General features: G+C 47.1%; 2 protein-coding genes across 2 annotated transcripts in view; one reads left to right on the top strand and one right to left on the bottom strand.

Annotated features, from left to right (window-relative positions):
- LOC139753410 (pyrokinin-1 receptor-like) overlaps positions 1–22,536 on the bottom strand; it is a 432,787-nt gene that overhangs the window by 109,037 nt on the left and 301,214 nt on the right.
- The window catches only part of LOC139753407 (protein Star-like), a 37,859-nt gene continuing 28,855 nt past the window's right edge, over positions 13,533–22,536 (top strand). Inside the window, exons 1-4 of the mRNA XM_071669879.1 lie at positions 13,533–14,033; positions 14,227–14,437; positions 17,623–17,837; positions 19,663–19,857. Of these exons, the coding sequence (XP_071525980.1) occupies positions 14,269–14,437; positions 17,623–17,837; positions 19,663–19,857 (579 nt within the window). The 5' untranslated portion in view covers positions 13,533–14,033; positions 14,227–14,268. The remainder of the gene's footprint in view (positions 14,034–14,226; positions 14,438–17,622; positions 17,838–19,662; positions 19,858–22,536) is intronic.

Raw genomic sequence — 22,536 nt, 5'->3', positions numbered from 1 at the left:
CACGAAGGAGGAGATGACTATGGAAAAGAACGGACGATTAGAAGTGAACGGTTAAAGAGTGTAAGACTGGGAAATATATTCATTTTGACTGTTACAGGCAGAGTAATTGGTTTTGAATAGCACGGTGTGACCAACAAGGAAGGAAATAGTGTAACAAAGTGTGGAGAAGACATGGACATTTCAGGAGAAATAGGAAGCATGTGAAATGATCATGGAGGACAGACGGTGTGTCCGTGTGATCAAGCAGGAATTCGCCACGGGCTGAAGCTACTGTAAGAAAGAAAAAAAAAATCGAACGTCGTGCAAGACCTGAGAGTTTCAGAATCGGTTTACAGTATTTCGATCCTTTGGGCTCTCGTAGACCCTGACACTCTCACCTAGACTTAATAGCACTGCAGTTCCTGATAGAGTATAGAGACCTAGGTATCACTGCAAGAGCTGATATAGTCCCTGCAAATGTTGCAGTCCCTGAGGCTCGTTATGATGATGAATGTTAATGATCGTACATTTCTGAATACTAGAAAAGCCAGGCGGTACTGCCAGCCCAAAGAACCATCATCATCAACAGCCTTGATATGAACGTAGAACTTCAGAATATAATGAACGTAGAACTTCAGAATATAGTGAACCCTGATATGAACGTAGAACTTCAGAATATGGCGAACCCTGATATAAACGTAGAACTTCAGTATATGGCAAACCCTGATATGAACGTAGAACTTCAGAATATGGTGAACCCTGATATGAACGTAGAACTTCAGAATATGGTGAACCCTGCTGGAACTTTCGTAAGCAGTGAAACTGTCGTTGTGAGCCTTCAGACTGCCACAGACTCGGAAACTGTCGTAAAACTCTGACAGTCCGTGTTAGGGTTTAAGACGTTACCCAGTTCTCAAGCCTTTTTTTCGTAGGACGACGTTTACAAGAGCTACAAAAAAACTTATCCCAAACATCTCGTCTCCCACCTTTAGGCTTAGAGACCTCCTCCCTGCCAGCATTATACCCTCCAAGTTTTCCTTTTTTTTTTTTTTCCTTCGTCTTTTCTTAAAGTCCTACAGTTGTACTCGCAAGGTTAAACAGGACGACGCTCGGACCAGACGCAGTGTTTGAGAGTCATTCTAATCCGCTGTAGGAAACGTAACTTTAGCACCATAGAACCCATCTCGTTTCACTTGGTACCAGAGGTGTCGCTCCTCCAGATGATCCCGGGAGAGCTGCTCTTGTATCACAGAGCCAGCCGACCCCGAGTGAACCATTATACATGGACTTTGGGGCCGCGCAATCCCCAGAGCGTCAAGCTTGTGGGCACTCTCCTTGTACACAGATGTATCAACGTACTTCAGTCATTAGAAGCTGCTCCTGGCTGACCAAAGCTTGGCTTCAGATGGGGTGAAGACGTGTTCGGTGAAGAGGGGATGACCGTTATTATTTCCGTATTGGTGGTTACGTTTTTATTACCCCCGAGAGGTTCAGGTTATGGTACTCTAGAGGGTCTTCTTCGACCAGTCCTATTTCGTAAGGCAGAGGATTTCGAACCGGGTTCCGAGAGGTTCAGGTTGTGGTATTCTGGAGGGTCTTCTTCGACCAGTCCTATTTCGTAAGGCAGAGGATTTCGAGCCGGGTTCCGCGAAAGCCAGGTTGTGGTACTCTAGAGGGTCTTCTTCGACCAGTCTCATTTCGTAAGGCAGAGGATTTCGAACCGGGTTCCGCGAAAGCCTCTTGGGGGTCCTTAGAGGGAGAGGGGAGGATTTGCTGAGAGATCTGAGGGAGTCTTGTGGATTCCAAAAAAAAAGGAAGAAAAGTTCGTAAAACCACGAGACTTGAAGTTACTTTATCCTCTTCAGGAGCTGCGTGGTGACTGATGGTGCTATTATAGGTCGCTGAAGGGGGGAGACCTCGAGGTCAAGTTCGCCAGTGTCGTTGAGGATCCAGGTGATCCCGCCCTCCTGCTCAGTAGGGAAGGTAGGATGATCTTCCTTTTAAAGGATTCGGGTCAAGCGACCTGCCTCAAGGGAGCTGGGCCGTACCAGTGACCTTCATCAGGACGTGGTCAGAGGCTTTTGCTCTCGAGAAGTCGGGACTTGAAAGAGGTCTGTCTGGTCATGCCCTCCTGGCACTCGAGAGAGAGTTAGAGTTGCCATGCGACGTCGCCCTCAAGAGTACAAGTCACATAGAGAAAGAGAGAGAAGAGAATGGGTGGTCGGTAGGGTGGTCAGCCTTGGGTGGAGGATGAGGGCTGTGGCTGGAGGAGGAAGGTCTGGGTGGGAGGAGGGGCCTCAGGAGGTAAAGTTGAGGCACAATTCTTATAATATTGGAGCCGTTATTACGGGCCGAAGTCATGCCGTAAATTACCCTTGTCCCCGGCAGCGGCATGAGTAACGGCCTAAATTACCGGGAACCACGGGTTTACGGCGGTCGTGGCCGGATAATGAGATGGCCGGATTTTAGGGATGATAATTATTATGGAAAAATGTATTTGTTGTTAATGTGTTCATCTAGTGTTGTTATGGTGGAATATATTTATTAGGACACACACGCGTATATATATGAATATATATATATATATATATATATATATATATATATATATATATATATATATATATATATATATATATATATATATACATATATGTATATATATATATATATATATATATATATATATATATATATATATATATATATATATATATATATATATATTATCCCTGGGGATAGGGGAGAAAGAATACTTCCCACGTATTCCCTGCGTGTCGTAGAAGGCGACTAAAAGGGGTGGGAGCGGGTGGCTGGAAATCCTCCCCTTTCGTTTTTTTTTTTTTTTTTAATTTTCCAAAAGAAGGAACGGAGAAGGGGGCCACGTGAGGATATTCTCTCAAAGGCCCAGTCCTCTGTTCTTAACGCTACCTCGCTAATGCGGGAAATGGCGAATAGTAACAAAAAAAAAAAAAAAAAATATATATATATATATATATATATATATATATATATATATATATATATAATTTATATATATATATATATATATATATATATATATATATATATATATATATATAATTTATATATATATATATATATATATATATATATATATATATATATATATATATATATATATATATATATATATATATATATATATATTCGTGTGTGTGTGGGTGTGTGTTGTACCCCCATATTTCTAGCTAGATATAATGGGTGAAACATTACTATCCTTTCCTTCCTTCTTCTGTCTGAGACGAAAAAAAAAAAAATTATTAATAAAGTGTGGATGCCGGGGCAGAGCGGAAGTCCCTCCCCGTCTTAGTCAAGGGCTGATGAGAGCATCAGAGGTGGTTCTCCCTCAGGCAGGCGGCTTAAATGCGTCGGAAGGACAAACGTAATGGACCGTACATTCTCAGAGGTGCAGGAGAAGGAGGGGAAAAAAAAAAATATATATATATTTATTTCAAAGTGATGGGGTATGTCTTCTGAGAGAGACAGGGGTGGGGAAGAAAGAATGCTTAGCTCTCTGTCAGTGGACAACAGCTGGGGGACGGGTTCCTCCTTCCTCCTGCTTTGGCAACGTTCTTGAAGACTCTTTTTTTTGGGGGGGCGTCCCTGTGATGTTCACATGTGTGGGAGAGCCCGCCGCCACCACGACCTCCTCCCGAAGATGAAGTGACGACTATATTCGTCGAACTCCTTCTGAAAGATGATCTTGCGAGATTGAACTCCGTTCCTTCTCAGGGTCTCGCGGGGTCGAACACCCTTTCTCAAGATGACGTACCGCAAGTTCGACTTGTATGTGATTCTTGTGAGGTCGAACTCCTCCTTAACATCAAGTGGGGTCGAGCACCTTTAAGATGAAAGGGAGAGGTCGAGGGTCCCTATTACACCACTCGTTTTCTGTGATTCGACACTTCCTATACTATCAGATTTTTCACTTTTCTTCAATTTTTTTTGTTTTTTTCTTACCCTCCCTCACGTTAGAAGTGTCGTAACTCCACTCCCGAGCACTTATATAATATTCATTGCACACGCGGCGTCTCCTTTCCGGGACAGTTCAATCCTGGTACGCGTATGTGTATATTTACGCCCGCTACACATGTTCTGTCGTCTCCAGCCACCCGCTCTCCCCTCCACCTCACCCTGGGTGTAAATTGCATGTTACCGGGGGATAAACGTGTTACAGGGAGTCTCAGAATGTGTTTTTGTTATTGAAGTTCTTACGTAACAGGCGACACACTGTTGAGCCACCGAAGACTGTGTCGACTGATAGGGTGCACAAGCCCTGACCTTAGGCTCTAGTCACTCTAGGATATACAAGCTCTGACCTCAGACTGCTGCCAGTCGAGGACATAATACAAGCCAGGGAGACTCTTGGCTGTACAAGGAGCTCAGCGATGAACAGAAGTATCTGACAACTGACTGGCTCAAATGTTTAGGTTCCACTCTTTACCTGTTCTTCTGTGTGTGTGTGTCTCTCTACTGTATATTCATTTGTTCTCTCTATCACTTCTCTCTCTCTCTCTCTCTCTCTCTCTCTCTCTCTCTCTCTCTCTCTCTCTCTCTCTCTCTCTCTCTCTCTCTTTCACACAATCTCTTTTATGTCTCCCTCTCCCCTCCTCATCTCATCTCCCACAACCCACCGATATGGCTGAGGATTTCTGGTAAACATTCAACACTGGTAGGCAGATTGAAATGGCGAGAAATGTTGCCAAACCAACTCTCTCTCTCTCTCTCTCTCTCTCTCTCTCTCTCTCTCTCTCTCTCTCTCTCTCTCTCTCTCTCTCTCTCTAACACACACACACACACACACACACCCACCTATTTCCTCACCTCTGTCTACCACAGAAACCCTATAATCAGACATCCCTCACAGGGAAACTTGTTGATGAAGGGGACACAGAGGCGCGTATAAATTCAGCTCCTACTCCCCCGTGGTGTTGAGTGCAACCAGAGCCCCACGGATCAGCGGCAGGAAGGGGTCGACGAACCGCATATGCAGGGAGGAGGACTGGTGGAGGAGAGGCTTACAGACAGCTTGGAGGTGCTCCTGCAGGGGACGCGACAGCAGTAGAGGCGGCCACTACCCATGCTGGTGGCGAGGGCAGGCCAGTAAAGGGTCAGGCAGTGTAGGGCAGGCTCGTGAGTCGAGAGGCATCTGTTACTGACATACACACACACACACACACACACAGAGAGAGAGAGAGAGAGAGAGAGAGAGAGAGAGAGAGAGGAACTTGCTGCTCTGTAGTGATCGAGTGATCGAGAGAGAGGAACTTGCTGCTCTGTAGTGGTCGAGTGATAGAGAGAGAGAGAGAGAGAGAGAGAGAGAGAGAGAGAGAGAGAGAGAGAGAATCACCAGGAGAAGACGAACGGTGGGAGGGGACGATGTTAATCACCAGGTGATAGTGTGAGCAAGAAGGAATGGTTAGGTAATGTGTGGTTTTTGTCACTCGAGTCTTTCTCTGCATATGACACTGAGGATTCCCTTCCCTTACAGAGGAGTGGGCACGTGCAGTACCCCCACTTCCTGAGGGTGCGTCGATATGGTCCGCAGCGATGAAGAGGCTTGGCGCTCCTGGGGGAGAGTGATGCCAGCGAGGACGGAGCACAGGTGAGGCCAAAATATCATCCCAAGTGGTTTAGGAAAATTTGCGTGTCACAAATTGATTTTAAACCTGGACATGTCCTCAACACGGAGGATCTCTCTCTCTCTCTCTCTCTCTCTCTCTCTCTCTCTCTCTCTCTCTATATATATATATATATATATATATATATATATATATATATATATATATATATATATATATATATATATATCTTTCTTTTCTTTCTTTCAAACTATTCGCCATTTCCCGCATTAGCGAGGTAGCGTTAAGAACAGAGGACTGGGCCTTTGAGGGAATACCCTCACCTGGCCGAATTTTCTGTTCCTTCTTTTGGGGGAAAAAAAAAAAAAGAGAGGGGAGGATTTCCAGCCACCCGCTCCCTCCCCTTTTAGTCGCCTTCTACGACACGCAGGGAATACGTGGGAAGTATTCTTTCTCCCCTATCCCCAGGGATATATATATATATATATATATATATATATATATATATATATATATATATATATATATATATATATATATATACGGCGAAATATGTCATGAGGGACCAGGAGGCTTTACAAGGACGAAGAGGTCATCAGGAGTCGTTACAAGGAGTAGGTGGAGGGAGAAGGTATGGAAAAAGGAGGAAGAGACAAGGAGATTGAAATCTAGGGGAGAGAGGTATGAAAGCCAAGGAGAAGCACGGATTCGAGGAGCTTAAAATGCGAGTTGCAGGAGGGAAATGAAAGAAGAGGAAAGGACACAGAAGAGGGAAATTTGTTCATGTAATACAGGAGGAGGAGAGGAAAGATGCGTGCAGAATACAAAGGGGAGAATAAATGATAAATACCTGACCTAAATGTCATAAAAGGCCTTTCACTTGTCCACTCGACAAAGTGTGTGTGGATGGTCGTGCACCGACCTTTCTGGCACTCCCCGAACCCTTCGTCCTTTAACTTCATGTTCGCTATATTCACAAGCCCATGCTTCCCCCTGTCTTCATAACCCCATGCTCCCCCGTCTTCATAACCCCATTCTCCTCTTGTCTTCATAACCCCATTCTCCTCTTGTCTTCATAACCCCATGCTCCCCCTGTCTTCATAGCCCCATGTTCTTTCTGTTTTCACAAACCCATGTCCTCTCTGTTTTCGCAGCACCGTGTGCTCTCTATGTCTTCACAACCCAGTGTTCTCTGTCTTCACAGTGTCCTCACAACCCCAATTTCTCCCTGTCTTCGAAACTCTATACTCCCAGTGTCCTCACACACCATACACCATATGTCCACAACCCCATGTTACCCTCTGTTTCTTAGCCCTCTGCCTATTTTTGCTTCTTCAACCCCATTTATGTTTTACTACCACATCCATATAGTACCCTGTCTCCATCTATACAGATAACGGATGTAGGATTCGTATTATCCCCCTCAAGACTCCATCAATGTAGTACCCTCTCTCCCTGTCTATATAGATGACGGATTTAGAATTCTTATCTTACCCTCCTCCAGCAGATGACCTCGTCATGGCCCCTCAGGTCTCCAACATACTCCCATATACTCCTATTACATTTGTACTCCATGCTCACCCTCCACGTCTCCACAGTAGCCTCCAGGTGTCTCCACACTTCCCCCGTCCCTCCTCCCCACCATCCCTCATTCATTGGCTATCTCTAAATGGGAGAGGAAGTTCAGAAATTATTCGCCATACGATGGCGCGCGGAAATGAAAACAGCCGCCAGTAATGGCAATGATTGGGGAAGCCTTGACGAGGGTGAGTGGCTTCGTGTTTCAAATAGAAAGTAAACTTTGAGGTGTGAGACGGAAGGTAAACTTTATGGTGTGGGACGGATGGTAACTTTGAGGTCTGAGACGGAAGGTAAACTTTGAAGTGTGAGACGGAAGGTAAACTTTGAGGTCTGAGACGGAAGGTAAACTTTGAAGTGTGAGACGGAAGGTAAACTTTGAGGTCTGAGACGGACGGTGAACTTTGAAGTGAGAGATAGAAGGTAAACTTTGAGGTGTGAGACGGAAGGTAGATTTTGAGGTATGAGACAGAAAGTAAACTTTCAAGTGTGAGACAGGAGGTAAACCATGAAGATACCTCTACGTGTCGTTGTCTAGTTCGGTCGTCGAGGTGAGGAGAGGCGACCAACCCTGGGCAACGATTAGTGAACACGGGTTCTTCAGGTAAAGCTGTTCCCCTTCTACAGTGTGGGCGATGGTGGGGGTAAATATTGAAGAGTCGACAGGCTGAATGGCAGAGGCACTTTTGTTGTGCTGGGGGAGAGAAAGAGAGAGATGTGGGTTGTGCTGGAGAAAGAGGTAGATCATGGTGGAGAAAGAGGCAGGTGGAGAGGTGGACTGTGGTGAAGAGAGAGGCAGATTGGAGAGAGGTGGATTGTGGCGGAGAGGGAAGCAGTAGGAGAGAGATGGCTTCTGGCATCATCACCATACAACCCCACAGAGATCCTCCAGCTTTAAGGCTGCGCTGGAATCAGTAGCAGGGAAGTGACAGTCCTCTTAATCTAATGGAACGAGAAGTTTTTTATCGACGAGATTTGTATTCATCGTCCGCTGACGAAGATACGACCTCGCGGTGTAGCCACCAGCAGGCAGAGTATAGTAACTCTGAGGTTGTCGTGTAGACATACACAGGGATGCCTTACATCCACGCGAGGGTGAGAACATGTCTCGGCCCGCGTCCCTCGACTGTGTTGCGGGATAACTGTGTGCACCACCGTGTGTCAGACGTCGGGAAGGGGTTTAGAGGAACGGGTGTAACATTCCAGCTGGATGTGTTTGTTTCATGCATAACGTTCTCATATTCTGACAGCATTACATCTAGGACCTTCGCTGGGAAAGAGTGGTAATCTTGAATTCAATTGAGATGGAGTGGTTAGTGACAAGAGGAATTGCTTAAAGAAAAAAAAGTGACCATAAGTATGAGAAAGTATATATAAGGAAATACTGAAGCCTCAAACATATACTTTAAGGAGACAGACTGGGAGGTAGAACTGCAAAACCTTGGATTCAGAACAAGTACAAGTCTGAGAAATAAAAGAATAAGAGAAAGGGATTGGTGAGTGGACTGTATATTCCTGGATTTCCAGAGGGGCCTTTGATATTGTCCCCTCACAGAAAATTTACTCGGGAGAACTACGTCCAAGACGAGGGTGTCAGAAGATGGCTACTCGAGTGGATTGTCGCTACCTAACTGAAGGGAAGAGAGAGCGCGTCTCAGGAGAGCCATTTCAATCTCGCCGAAGGTGACAAGCTGGGGTCCCTCGAGGCCTAGTGCTGGGGTTATAACTATTTCTGTTCTGCGCGGGGGGAATTACACATGAACGTGTTTGCTGATGATGCCGCAATCGTGTTAGAAATGGAAAACCAACAGGAGTTGCGGAATATTGGCACTGTGACCCATATTCAAGTCGTGAGTCGACCAAGGACTATAATGCAATTTAACCTTGGGTGGTGCGAAGCCCTGAGGATGGGAAGGAAGTGCTGCGTGAGAGACCTGGGAGTCGGCATCAGGGCGAACCCGTCACCGCGGGACATCATATGCGAGACATGGATCGTGTAAGGGAGGCAGAATACCATGCGTGTATCGCGTATATCCGTCGACGTCAACGGCGACTTCTACTATATGCGTAGCCAGATGATTAGGAAGATATATATATACACACACACACGTACGTTCTACCCTGAGCTGGGAAAATGCCGCAGGAGTCCGGCCTTCTCACTCGGAGGGCCGCATGGAGTCGCTGGAAGTCAGGGCGCAAAGGAGTGGTAACGGAATGAACGATCGTAGACCTGAGTGGCATGAGGCACGACAGGAAGGGGGAAGCTGTAGATGTGGCCCGCTCTGGCGGGAGGGAAGGAGGAGAAGGACAAGAGGAGACCCGTGATAATGAGGCGTACGTTGTTCAAGAGGCCATGGCGACGTGCAACCGATCTTTTTGAAGTTAAGAGAGAGAGAGAGAGAGAGAGAGAGAGAGAGAGAGAGAGAGAGAGAGAGAGAGAGAAATTTTTTGGTCTCAGCAGCAGAGCTGTGGACTCGTGGAGATTGATGAAAATAACTCCACGATAAGTATATGGGGTGATAAGGAGCGAGGGCCTCGCGAGGGTAATACTACCTCCCCAAATATCAAAGGAAGGTAATAACACACAGATTACTCGACCACAACCTTACCCATCCACCCTCCTCCTCCTACACACACACACACACACACACACACACACACACACACACACACCTACATACGTACTCTTACCCCCTACAAACACACTCACTCCCTCCCCCCACACCCATACACGCCCTTCCCTACATACATACTCTTACCCCCCACAAACACACTCCCTCCCACACACACACACACATACACCCACACACCCTACGTCTGGGACTGCTATCGGTAAGTAAACACCGGCCCGCTCTGCCGTTTACATCGCCCTCGTCTGTAAATATGACTCCATGTAAATAGAGCCCCAGTGTAAATATGCCCCCCACCCCTCCCCCCCTCCCAGTGTAAACACATCCGACTCTATCTACGGAGGGAGGAGGAGTGTTTGCCGGGGGGGGGGGGGGGGGGTCCTCTAAGGCTTGCTAAGGGGGGGGAAGGGAGGGGGTGGGAAGGTTTTTATCTATTTTTCATGGTCAGTTTGACACTTCAGACCCGAGGGAAATGCCTTTGGCCGCCATGTTTCTACTCAGCGGAATGAAAAGTTTACAAGTCGAAATTAGAGAGAGAGAGAGAGAGAGAGAGAGAGAGAGAGAGAGAGAGAGAGAGAGATTTCAGGACGTCTTCAAACCAGTTATGTGGTAGATTTCAGGACACGTCCTGAAACGGGTCACACACGGTTCTGAAGAAGCGCGTTCAGAACAGTCAGGTAACGCAGTAACTCTCTCTGGATTCACTTTTGTCTTTTTTCTCTCTCTCTCTCTCTCTCTCTCTCTCTCTCTCTCTCTCTCTCTCTCTCTCTCTCTCTCTCTCTATGCCAACCTCAGAGGGCTCTATGGTCGCCACCTCGACACAGAGGAGAGAGAGAGAGAGAGAGAGAGAGAGAGAGAGAGAGAGAGAGAGAGAGAGAGAGAGAGAGAGAGAGAGAGAGACATATAGATTTGGTTCCAGTTTCGTCGAACGGGGTCGACTCAAGCGAGGGGTGCTGATATGGACTGTCTGGGATGGGGAGTCTTTTAATTACTTCATCATTCCCTCGGCTGTCGTCCGGAGGGAGAGACAAAAACACTTTAATGAGTTTTTTTTTCTCTCTTTTTAACCGAGGGAACAGGGGCTCCTAGCGTGGCTCGGGGGCTGGCCGAGCCTAGGGCTTTGGGAGCGAGCATTGCTTGGCCTGGCCTCGCCTCGCAGAGAGAGCCTATAGTCCCATCAATGGACAATAGCGCACCCACAATGCACTATACGAACCGAGGCGAATGTTGGCGCCAGGACAAAGAATATCGCGTACGACGCAGACAACAGAAGCTGTTCGTTCTAAGAACTGCATCGAGTTGAATCGAAGCCGTTCGAATCAGGTCCGGAACACCTCTGAACCCCGAGTACACATGATGTAGAACAACAGAGAAACCGTCTTATTTCTGTTCGAGCTTATTTTGAACGCGTCATATCAGAGTCGGCGAACGTCACGCATTTCATTGAAGGGATTACTTCAAAGAGCACTAGCCTGCCAGCTCATGTTTATTGACATTCCACGATGGGGTATACGTGTGTGCGAGACGCACACGAGGCACCTCTGCAAACTCACCAAGTCCCTGGCACAGACGGGAATTTCTCCGAGATGCTCCTCATTTTTCGTCCCCCCAGCACGACGGGTATGTTGGCTTGGCCTTCGACCTGACGCTTAACTGTGTTAAGTCAACGGCCATAATAGAACACATAATACACAGGTATGGACATTCACTTGCATAGGTTTGTTTATTCAACCTGAAGAGTTTAGTGTGGTCTACTGTACTCAGAAACAGCAGCATGGTATCCTATACCACTGTGTTGATCATTTCAACTCCGTTTCTCAAGAAAGAAAGAAAGAATTGATCATTTTAACTCCGTTTCTCAAGAAAGAAAGAAAGAAAGAATTGATCATTTCAACTCCGTTTCTCAAGAAAGAAAAAAAGAAAGAATTGATCATTTCAACTCCGTTTCTCAAGAAAGAAAGAAAGAAAGAATTGATCATTTCAACTCCGTTTCTCAAGAAAGAAAGAATTGATCACTTCAACTCCGTTTCTCAAGAAAGAAAGAAAGAAGGCCATCAGCAGTACGATCAGGTCCCTGCAATATAGCACTGTCAGTCTCAACTGCCTTCCCATATACAGACATAACACGTCAGTTCCTATGTAATTTCTAAAGTATAGGACTTCGTCAATCTCGTACCATTTTATATGTCATATCATCTCAATCTATCCTTTACAGTGAAGGTTCATATACTGGTCACAACTTCAAATAGACATGAGTTCAAGAGAGTTTCCTAATCTCCTGCTTGATGATAGACTATATATATATATATCTATCCTTCACGTTATCGTGGTAGAGCAGCTGGCGTATTGGACAACTGGTGCATTGTTGTTCGGGACTGAACCACCACCTCCCTCCCTCACTGGTGAGCATACCTCCAGCCGGCAGGAACTGATTCCGTTCATCGTTCGGGGTCCAGTGGACAGTCAACGGGTCACATAAACTGTGTCGGATATGTTTACCTGAAAGAGGAAAACCTTCGTTTCTCGGTGGAGGACTTGCAAGCAAGAGATGACAAGAGACTTCAAGTCTCATGTGTCTCGAGAAGTAGGAGGAGGAGAAGGGGTGACAGAACGGCATTTCCGGCCGCCTCGAGAGATAAGAGTTCAGAAATCATCTCGGGCTGGGTTGTCGGAGCTGTCGACGCGAGTTCCAGCCGATAATATCACCGCGAACCTCCCTAAGGGTGTGAGGGGCGGTAAAAGTTGTGGTCGGCGGCGAGAGTTCGAAGCGAACCCTTCAGCAGTTGGGAAATCATCCACGATGGTGATCCTCTTAAAGACTGCACCGTCAGGAGCTGGGATGAATTAATGTCGCTCGTCGCGTCCGAAGCAGAGCCTTAAGCGAAGTGGCTCTGGAATTCTTCCAAACCCGTCTCGAAACCTGCTGCTTCAGTTGAGGTAGTAGAGAAGGTGTTAGTTTGCTCGACGTTGTCGCGCTGTAATTCGTCTTGGCTTGGAAGGGGAGAAGATCGAAGGAGTATACTGCTGGAGACGGTGTACATCTCTCGTGATTCCCGCATGAAGAATTCTGGAAATTCAGCTCACGAATTGTAGAGACTCTGAGTTATTATGTCTTGTGGTCCCATCAGTAGGAGCCTGCCTCCTTGCCCCGTGATCCCGTCAGGAGGAGCCTGCCTCCTTGCCCCGTGATCCCGTCAGGAGGAGCCTGCCTCCTTGCTCCGTGATCCCGTCAGGAGGAGCCTCCATCCTTGCCCCGTGATCCCGTCAGGAGGAGCCTGCATCCTTACCCCGTGATCCCGTCAGGAGGAGCCTGCCTCCTTGCCCCATGACCCCGTCAGGAGGAGCCTTCATCCTTGCCCTGTGATCCCGTCAGGGGTCGGGGTAGCCTGCCTGCCCCGTGATCACCGCAGAAAAATATCCAGTTACGTAGAACGAGTCGCGTGTTGTCGTCAGATGTGACACGGAGAGATTGTAATTTTGTGGACTGAATGCCAGGAGAAATCTACGTTATGGGTGAGGCAGAACGACAAGACAGCTGGCTGTACCTGGACCATACGGAGGGACACTTGACAGCCGACGAAGTGTTGGCTCACAGCGCTGCCGTCGTTAACCCCTCCCCGATACCCAGGCGGGTAGTACCAGCAATATACCTTCCCTGGTCGGTGGCTGCCTGCCACCTAGAGAGAGAGAGAGAGAGAGAGAGAGAGAGAGAGAGAGAGAGAGAGAGAGAGCACGTCAACCCTCCACTGGACACGGCATACTCGCCGTTATCTCCGGGTTTCATGAGAATGATCTCGTTAGAATGGCCTGTCGTATATCCTACTCAGTTGATCAACGAAAAACTTTTGTAATCATCTACCTCCCCCAATCAACCCACATCACGACACTCGGCAGCTTCCGCAAACGCAAATGAAAGAAGTAAAAGAGAGAGAGAAGGACACAGTGAGAAGGACGTGACAGAACAACAACAATACACGAACTTCTGGAACCAGGATAAGAAAAAGAAATGCGTTACACTCGAGCGGTAAAGAGGAAAACGCGAGAGGAAAATGAGGCGGGTCGCCACATCATCGCGTCATCCCTGGGCACCACGCAGTCATCCCCCAACCCTACTCTCTCTCCCTTAACTCCCTGGGGAGGACACGCTGGGATCAGTCTGAACACCTCTGGGACCGGTCGAAGAAGGTGTCCCAATCACCCCAGCCACTCCAGTCGGGCCAAACCAATCGTCAGTACGAAGGCAAGTACGCAGTGCGGTATTGTGGATACACACACACACACACACACACACACACACACAAGGGTGTGTGGGTGTGTGTATTTATAAGTACATGTTTTCCGTTCATTTACTTAAGTAAGGTACTAAAGGCACGGACAGACCTGGCCTTTCGTCAGGAGGAAACCCTTCTTCTGACGGCGTGTTCCTCACGCAGGTGTGTGCTCTCTCGCTGCATCCATACTAACGCAACGACGCGATGTGGAAGGATGAGGTGCGCGTGTGCCTCATCTTCCTCATGGCGTGTTACCTCACCACAGACCTCATGATCTTCCGGAGGCGAGGATATAAGGAGCGGGAGGAGGAGGAAGAGATGAGCGCAGCGAGTGTGTGTAGTCAGCGGGAGGACTCGACCTCACCTCCGTCAGGTGAGTTTTCAGTATAGTGTTCCGTGCTGCTGCTGCTCGTGCTGTGTTTGTGTGTGTGTGTGTGTGTGTGTGTGTGCTCTAAGCCTTATATAAGGCTTTCCACTGATTATGAGAAGGGTTATATAAGCAGTGGCTGCATGTACGTTCTTAGAATTGAACATTGGAAGAAGTAGTTCGGTTATCTTATCTTATTTTTTTTTACCACTGGTGATTTTGACCTGACGTTCACGACCCTAACGACCCTTAGCAGTGGATAGGCCTAAACCCCAAATTAACCAGCCAACCAAACATCGACGCTCCAGTGTGTACGATCATTCACAGCTGTGTGTGTGTGTGTGTGTGTATGTTCGTTTCGTGGTTTATGAACACGTTCTTAGGTCTCTTTATATTTAGAGATCTGTGCACACACACAAACACACATAGCTTCATGTATGCCTGTGTACAGATCTGTGTACAATATGCACAGCTCTGTCCGTGTCGTGGCGAGAGATCCGTGCACACACACACATCACTTCATGTATGCCTGTGTACAGATCTGTGTACAATATACACAGCTCTGTCCGTGTGTGGTGAGAGATCTGTGCACACACACACACACATCACTTCATGTATGCCTGTGTACAGATCTGTGTACAATATGCACAGTTCTGTCCGTGTCGTGGCGAGAGATCTCTGTACAAGTTCCTCCTCTCGCTGTGTTCAGAGATCTGTCATTCATTTCTGCCCGTTTCCGTTCATTCTTCTTTCAGCCTCTTTCTCATCATCTTCCCTTCCTTCATTTAGATTATGCCTTCCCAAACTCCTCCTCTTACCCTTTCCTTCCCTCCCTCCTTCTGTTCCGCCTCCCTCCTTCCCTCCCATCTCCTTTCAACTCAGGTGTGGGGGAGGAGGGTCGGTCCCCCCGCGCCTCAGGGGACTCGGCCACTGGCGACGACGTCTTCTACAGAATTTCACCTCCTCCCCAACTTCACGCTCCGCTGGCCACCTTACGGCGTCCCCCGGGGGGACCTGGTCAGGCAGGGTGGGATCCAGGGGTACTGTGCTGGGGAGCCCCAGGGAAGGAACGTATGGCATCTTTAGCGGGCGTGTGTATAGGACAACCCCAGGGGAAGTGTGTATATATGGTGTTCCCCGGGAGAAGTATATAGGGTAGTTCCCAGGGGAAGTATATAGGGCAGCCCCTAGGGGAAATATATAGGGTATTCCCAGGGAAGTATATAGGTCAGCCCCCAGGGGGAAGTATGTGGATCAGACCTAAGGGGACTACATAAGGGAGCACCATGGGGACTATATAAACAAGCCTCTGGGGCAATATATATATATATATATATATATATATATATATATATATATATATATATATATATATATATATATATATAAAGCAGCCCTAGAGGGAGAGTATATAGGGCAGCCAAGGGTCGACAGAGAAGTCGGTCAATCGCAGTTCAGGTCCGCAAGGCAAAAGCCTGGAACGTTTTGTACACCCAAAGCCACCTAGATAGGGTCTTGGAGGAAAGCAGGTGATGGAATATGATCCTCGAGCCGAGGTCAAGAGGAGGGTCAGACTGTCTCCCTCGGTCTGCACACGGACTGGTGTCGTCCCCACGCCAGAGCGAGGCGGAATTCGTGACCTGGTCCTCGATATTGCACGGCTGAAACCTGTCACCAGTACGCCATCGCGTCCTTACGGCATTACTGATGGAAGCTACAGACACAGACAGTGGTGAGGCTCCCTCTGGTGTCTTGTATGTCATTGTTGGTACGGTTGCATCTCTGGGTCTGGGTGTGTGTGTACTCGTCTCTGTACGTAGTGGCGTGTATGAATTCCTCATTACCCGTTTACGTTCGTACAACTCTTTAATCTTCTGTATACCGTCGGCTTTCATGATCTGATCACAGCTTCATCCGTTCATTCAATACTCTCATACTTTGGAAGTATTTCTTTGTGTGTGTGTATATATATATATATATATATATATATATATATATATATATATATATATATATATATTATTATTTATTTATTTATTCATTTTCTATACTTAATTGCTGTTTCCCGCGTCAGCGAGGTAGCGCAAGGAAACAGACGAAGAATGGCCCATCCGCTCATACACACACACACACACACACACACACACACATATATATATATATATATATATATATATATATATATATATATATATATATATATATATATATACATAAGTGCCCATACACGGAAATTGAATAGAGTCTTGACGAGAAACTTCTCATTCCCGGGAAGTCCATCCTTACCCCGCTGCGGCATGTAGCGCAGCCTTGAAGCTTCAGGAGCCACATAGAAGGAGGTCCTGAGATTGTATGATGGTAACAGTATATTGAAGGATGGATACATATAAAGATAATATAGACAGATAGATGAAAAAAAAGATAGGTGGGCACAGATACAGAGATAGACAGACGCGTATTGTGAATGGGTTCATTTCTCCCCTCTCCCCCCATTCGAGTTGATAGGGCGATAACTCACCTCATCAGGGTAAGAATGGTACCCCCTTTCACAGCCCAGCCGAGTTACTGCCGCCAAGCCTCGCCTCTCAATTTCCCTGGCTATTATTCACACAGGAGCGAGTAATTCCCCCACCATTGTGATATGCAGGAACACGAATAGATTTGCTTATTATGTGTTCTTGGTTATGAAACGTCTGGGTGTCGTATTATCTATACTGCAAATACATTATAAATACCGAAGGATATATATATATATATATATATTATATATATATATATATATATATATATATATATATATATATATATATATATATATATATATACGTATATATACGTATATATAATGGGCTAGCTTTGCAACTACTGACACGAGCAAAGTTAACATACTGAAAAGTTTTAAAAGCCTCGGTCGTTCCTGTACACACTAGTCAAAGAGTTCTGAACAAAAAGAAAAAAAAAAGAACTTTTATTCACTGGTAAATCAACGCGATGTCGTTGGCGACAGTAAAAGGACACACTTGTTTGCGTCGTTAAGGGGGAAAAAAGCAGTTTTCCAGGCAGCTTCTGAAGCCATCAGATAATCCATCAGTGGCCATGGGTTTCTTATAATCCTCAATTCTCTCTATTTTTTTCCCCTGCTCCCCTTAATTCCTCCCTCGACTTCGCAACCCATTCATCAAAGTTTCCAGGCCACACGCAACCCGACGGCGGGGACTGGAAGGCGCGTCTGGAAGGGCCGCTGGACCCGCAAGACCCCCAGCTCATCGCCTGGATTCGAGAACGCCACCTTCTGCCTCCGTCCAGCCTGCCGTATGACCTGAGCCTCGGCAAGAATGTGGACTTCACCAGGCTCCCTTACTGGCAGCGGGTGCACCAGGGTATCCTGCGCCTGCTGGAGGGCAAGGTGAGAGAGAGAGAGAGAGAGAGAGAGATAGAGAGAGAGAGAGAGAGAGAGAGAGAGAGAGAGACTGTGATAACGTCTCCTTGGACGTTTGCGAGACTGAGAGGCTTACGTCTTGCGTTGATGCAGTTCCTCCCGTGTTCTCTCTCTTCGACCCTCGATAGCCGTGCAGTCTCCTATCCACTCTCCCTCCTCCTCCTCCTCCTCTCCTCCTCCTATCCTCTCCCTCTCCATACGAAGGTTGGTGGTAGTTGAAACCCTTGACTTACCATCCCCGCCAGTAGAGGCAGTATATATATATATACCATAACCTCTAAGCCCTAGACATTGGCAGTAAGGGTCTACCCTCGCCTCACAGGTACTGGACTTAAGGTCTTTACGTCACAAATAACCTCAAGTACTCGAGGCCAAGAGCATGACCTCGACGTATCGTACACACTCGAGCTTGTGGGTTTGACTGGCAATACTTCCAGAGTGCAAGACGCTCTTCAGCGACAGTGGCTCTGTCGGCTACATATCCCCGAGCGCTAGACACCGCTAGACCCATCAGATGCCGACAGGTGTGTTCTGATGGGCTGATGACAGCCTCTGCTGCTGGTGCTGCTAATACAGGGATGCGAGGCCCCGGACAGACTTTACACGAACAATATTAACACGAGACATATATTGAACGGACGCTTTGAGCGCCCTAGCCCTTGCACGAGACTCTGGAATATTACAGGACAGTGTATTTCTGTACATGATGAAATACCAGAACAGATTTCCAGGTAAATGGCCAAAGCGGTGTCGGTAATATACTGGATGATTCAGATTCAGTTGAAATGGATACCTAGCTGGCTAGTGACTGCCCGGATGGCTGGTTAGCCATTGAATAGTTAGCTTTGTTAGTTTCGTCACTAACCAACCACATCCCTTGTTCTGTGGCTGGAAATCCAGCCATTTAGCATGGGCAAGTGGCAGTGCCTGACTAATTGAACTAGGCCCTTTGGCTGCCTAACTAAACCATTAAGTACCTGGGTATTTAAACGGGTAACTAGCTAGCTGGCTAGTTACTCGCTTGACTAGTTCGCTGGCTAGTTTGCCACTTGAATAGTAGCAAAGCTAGCTACTTAGCTAGCTAGCTAGGAGGCTGCTGACTGCTGACTGACTACGGCCAAAGTTTATCCTCCTCTCCGCCTGGTGCAAAGACGACAGCTACAAGTCAAGGTGCCAGGGGGATTTATCCGCACGGGAGAGCAAATCTCCCTAGCAGTAGGAGGAGGAGGAGGAGGAGGAGAAAGAAGAGTTACTGCTGGAGGAGGAGGAGAGGATCGGCCTCCATCCCCTTGATGTTGTGGCCCCAGGGAAGTGTGAAGGTAGGCGACCCAGGAGATCATCTAGGGGGAGGGGAAGGTTGAGGAACATGGTGGAGGAAAGAACTGTGAGAATGGTGAACGTAGATACAGTAGTAGTAGTAGTAGTAGTAGTAGTAGTAGTAGTAGTAGTACATGAGGAAAGGAGTGAAAAGAAACGCGAGTGGATCAGCTGAAAATAGGTGGACTGGAAAAATATGGAAGGAATGGTGACTGGAATGACCAGGTACGGAGACAAGATAGGTGGATGTCGGTCGTAGAAGATTCAGTAGATTAGAATTATCTCGAGAGAGAGAGAGAGAGAGAGAGAGAGAGAGAGAGAGAGAGAGAGAGAGAGAGAGAGAGAGGCCAAACCCAAGCTGTCATATGATTAACCCCATAATCGTTACTGTGATGGTAAACCAGGAAGATTTTGTCTTTTAGGATCGTCCGTGTAAGTTCCTTCGAGATCGTTATAATCCCTCCCTCCCTTCCAGCGCGGAGGCTTTTTCCTGGAAGCTGGAGCGCTGGATGGTTACTACCAGTCCAACACCTTCTTCCTGGAGCGAGACCACAACTGGACGGGTCTTCTGGTGGAACCGAACCCCGTGTTCTACGAGAGCCTCAAGACCAGACACAGGAGGGCATGGGCCTCTGACCTTTGCCTGGGGACCAAGCCGTACCCCTTCAAGGTGACTCCATAGCGGGGGGTGTTGTAGCAGTAACCCTAGCGATTGTGCTAGCAGGAGTTGTAGAAGTAGTAGTAGTAGTAGTAGTGGCAGTAACAAGTGGTCGTAGTAGTGGTATTAGTAGTAGCAGTGGTGGTGGTAATAGTGGTACAAGTAATAGTGGTAGTAGTAGTAGTAATAGTAGTAGTAGTAGCAGCAGAATTAGCAATAATAGTAATACCATGATTTTGATGATACCGATTCCTCTCTGTGTTCCATGTCAACTTCTTATATTCTGATTTCTTAATTGGTCTCTCTCTCTCTCTCTCTCTCTCTCTCTCTCTCTCTCTCTCTCTCTCTCTCTCTCTCTCTCTCTCTCTCTCTCTCTCTCTCTATCATAATCCATATCTTACTCCCATACACGAGTCCTTAACAGGCTCCCCAGCCCCACCTCTACCCCACAACCGATTCATAACTTCCTTCGTGGGTTCCCACTCACTAATTAATGAGGTTCATGGGTGAGAAAGGTGGATAAAGACACTAGACTTGATACCTCATTCCCTCCTCCTCCTCCTTGTCCTCTTCCTCCTCCTCATGTCGCCACCGTAAGAGGCGAGGACGTGCATAGGTGGGAGCTGTCAAAATGATTAGACACAAGTGTGGCGTAAAGTCTTGAATGGATCGAAGTGAGTTACTCTCTGCATCCTGTCACCTCCTCCTGCCCCCTGCTTTTTATAACCTCCTACTGCCTTCTGCTTCCTGTGTCACCTCCTCCTGCCCCCTGCTTTTTATAACCTCCTACTGCCTTCTCCTTCCTGTGTCACCTCCTCCTGCCCCCTGCTTTTTATAACCTCCTACTGCCTTCTGCTTCCTGTGTCACCTCTTCCTGCCCCCTGCTTTTTATAACCTCCGACTGCCTTCTCCTTCCTGTGTCACCCCCTCCTGCCTCCTGGTCCCTGTGCCATCCCCTACTGCCTCCTGCTTCTTATAACCTCCTACTGCCTCCTGCTTCCTGTCATCTCGTACTGCTTCCTGCTTCTTATAACCTCCTACTGCCTCTTGCTTCCTGTGTCACCTCCCCCTGCCTCTTGTAACGTCCTGCCTCCTGCTTAACCCTACGTAAACTCTGGTTTTCGTAATAAGTTCACTGCGGCGCTTGAGGGTATTACGAAAACGCTGGAGAGCGTTTCTCATATTACGTATTACCGGTTTCTAATATGCTATCGTCCTTTTCAGCTTTCTATGATGTACTTAGTCTTCAGTGGTTTCTAATGAAGTGGGGTTGTTTTCTAACGTACCACCACAGCTTTCAGTGGTTTCTGATACGTGGTTTTCAGTGGCTTCTAAATCCAATATCGTTTGGGCGAGGTGATGAGAGGCTCAAGAGAGAGAGAGAGAGAGAGAGAGAGAGAGAGAGAGAGAGAGAGAGAGAGAGAGAGAGAGATGGGATGGAAGAAGAGAGAAGGAGAGATATGACTATATTATACATACATATATACATGTATGCAAACATATATGCATGTACGCAGCACTTAGAAACTTAAGATTATGTTAGCCAAGACTATATATATATATATATATATATATATATATATATATATATATATATATATATATATACACGTAGCCTGAGCCAGGTTCCCATTTTACTGACCAATCCCCAAGGTTGGATGTAAAGCTGGGTTGACTGTGGACCGACTGCCACACATCCAGGATTCGAACCTATGCCCGTGAATGCGTCATGGTCATGAACGCTAACCGCTACACCACAGATGACCATAAAGTAGGCAGTCTTTACCATTTAAGACCCACGAAAAGATCTACTAGAGAATGTCTAGAGAAGGGCAGAGTTACAAGGGAGAGATTGGAAACTACGAAGTTGCCCAGCATGGAAAAGAAAGGAGTGAGGGGTGACTTGATCACAACCTTCAGTTATCTAAACTCGGTTCAACAGTTCTTTGGATGGTTCAAATAAAGAACCACCAAAGGTCAATAGGAAGAAATTATCCAAGAGAAAAATAATTGGAATCCATACAAAAAGTACTATGGTAATATGAGCGTAGTGGATGGACGGAAGAAGCCAAGTGATGATAGTGAATGCAGACAGTAGACAGAACTGTGAAAAAAGGTGAAAGATGGTTTGTTTGAAAAGACAGGAGTCCTCACAAGGGCACGGCCCTCGCCCACTTGAACAGACGTAAGAACGCCCACTTAAACAGACGTAAGAACGCCCACTTAAACAGACGTAAGAAACGCCCACTTAGACGTAAGAACGCCCACTTAAACAGACGTAAGAACGACCACTTAAACACGTACAGACGTAAGAACGCCCACTCAAACAGACGTACAGACGTAGGAACGCCCACTTAAACAGACGGACAGACGTAGGAAGAAGTACAGACAAGCGGGGGAGGGGTGGAGTTGGTCGTGGCTTGGCAGAAGATGATGGAAGGTCCTGAGCGGAAGTCGGGTGTGAGGGAGGGGTGGGTCGCGTCGGGCTAGAGCGGAGTGGTAGGAAGACGAAGGTATCCCCCCTAGGTCGCGTGAGGCAGCCGGGTCCTCCAAAAGATCCTAGTCTGATACATTTATTCTCCTCGAGTCTCATAATTTTTTTTTTTCGCCCACTCAGAAAGCACGTGATGCACGATCGGGCCTCGAGGAGGAAAAGGGGAGGAGGATATCATGAGCATTTAAACGCAATTT

This window comes from Panulirus ornatus, chromosome 14 (assembly GCF_036320965.1).
Source record: "Panulirus ornatus isolate Po-2019 chromosome 14, ASM3632096v1, whole genome shotgun sequence".
Lineage (NCBI taxonomy): Eukaryota > Metazoa > Arthropoda > Malacostraca > Decapoda > Palinuridae > Panulirus > Panulirus ornatus.
Note: the sequence above shows the minus strand (reverse complement) of the source record. Positions and strands in the feature narration are given on the sequence as shown.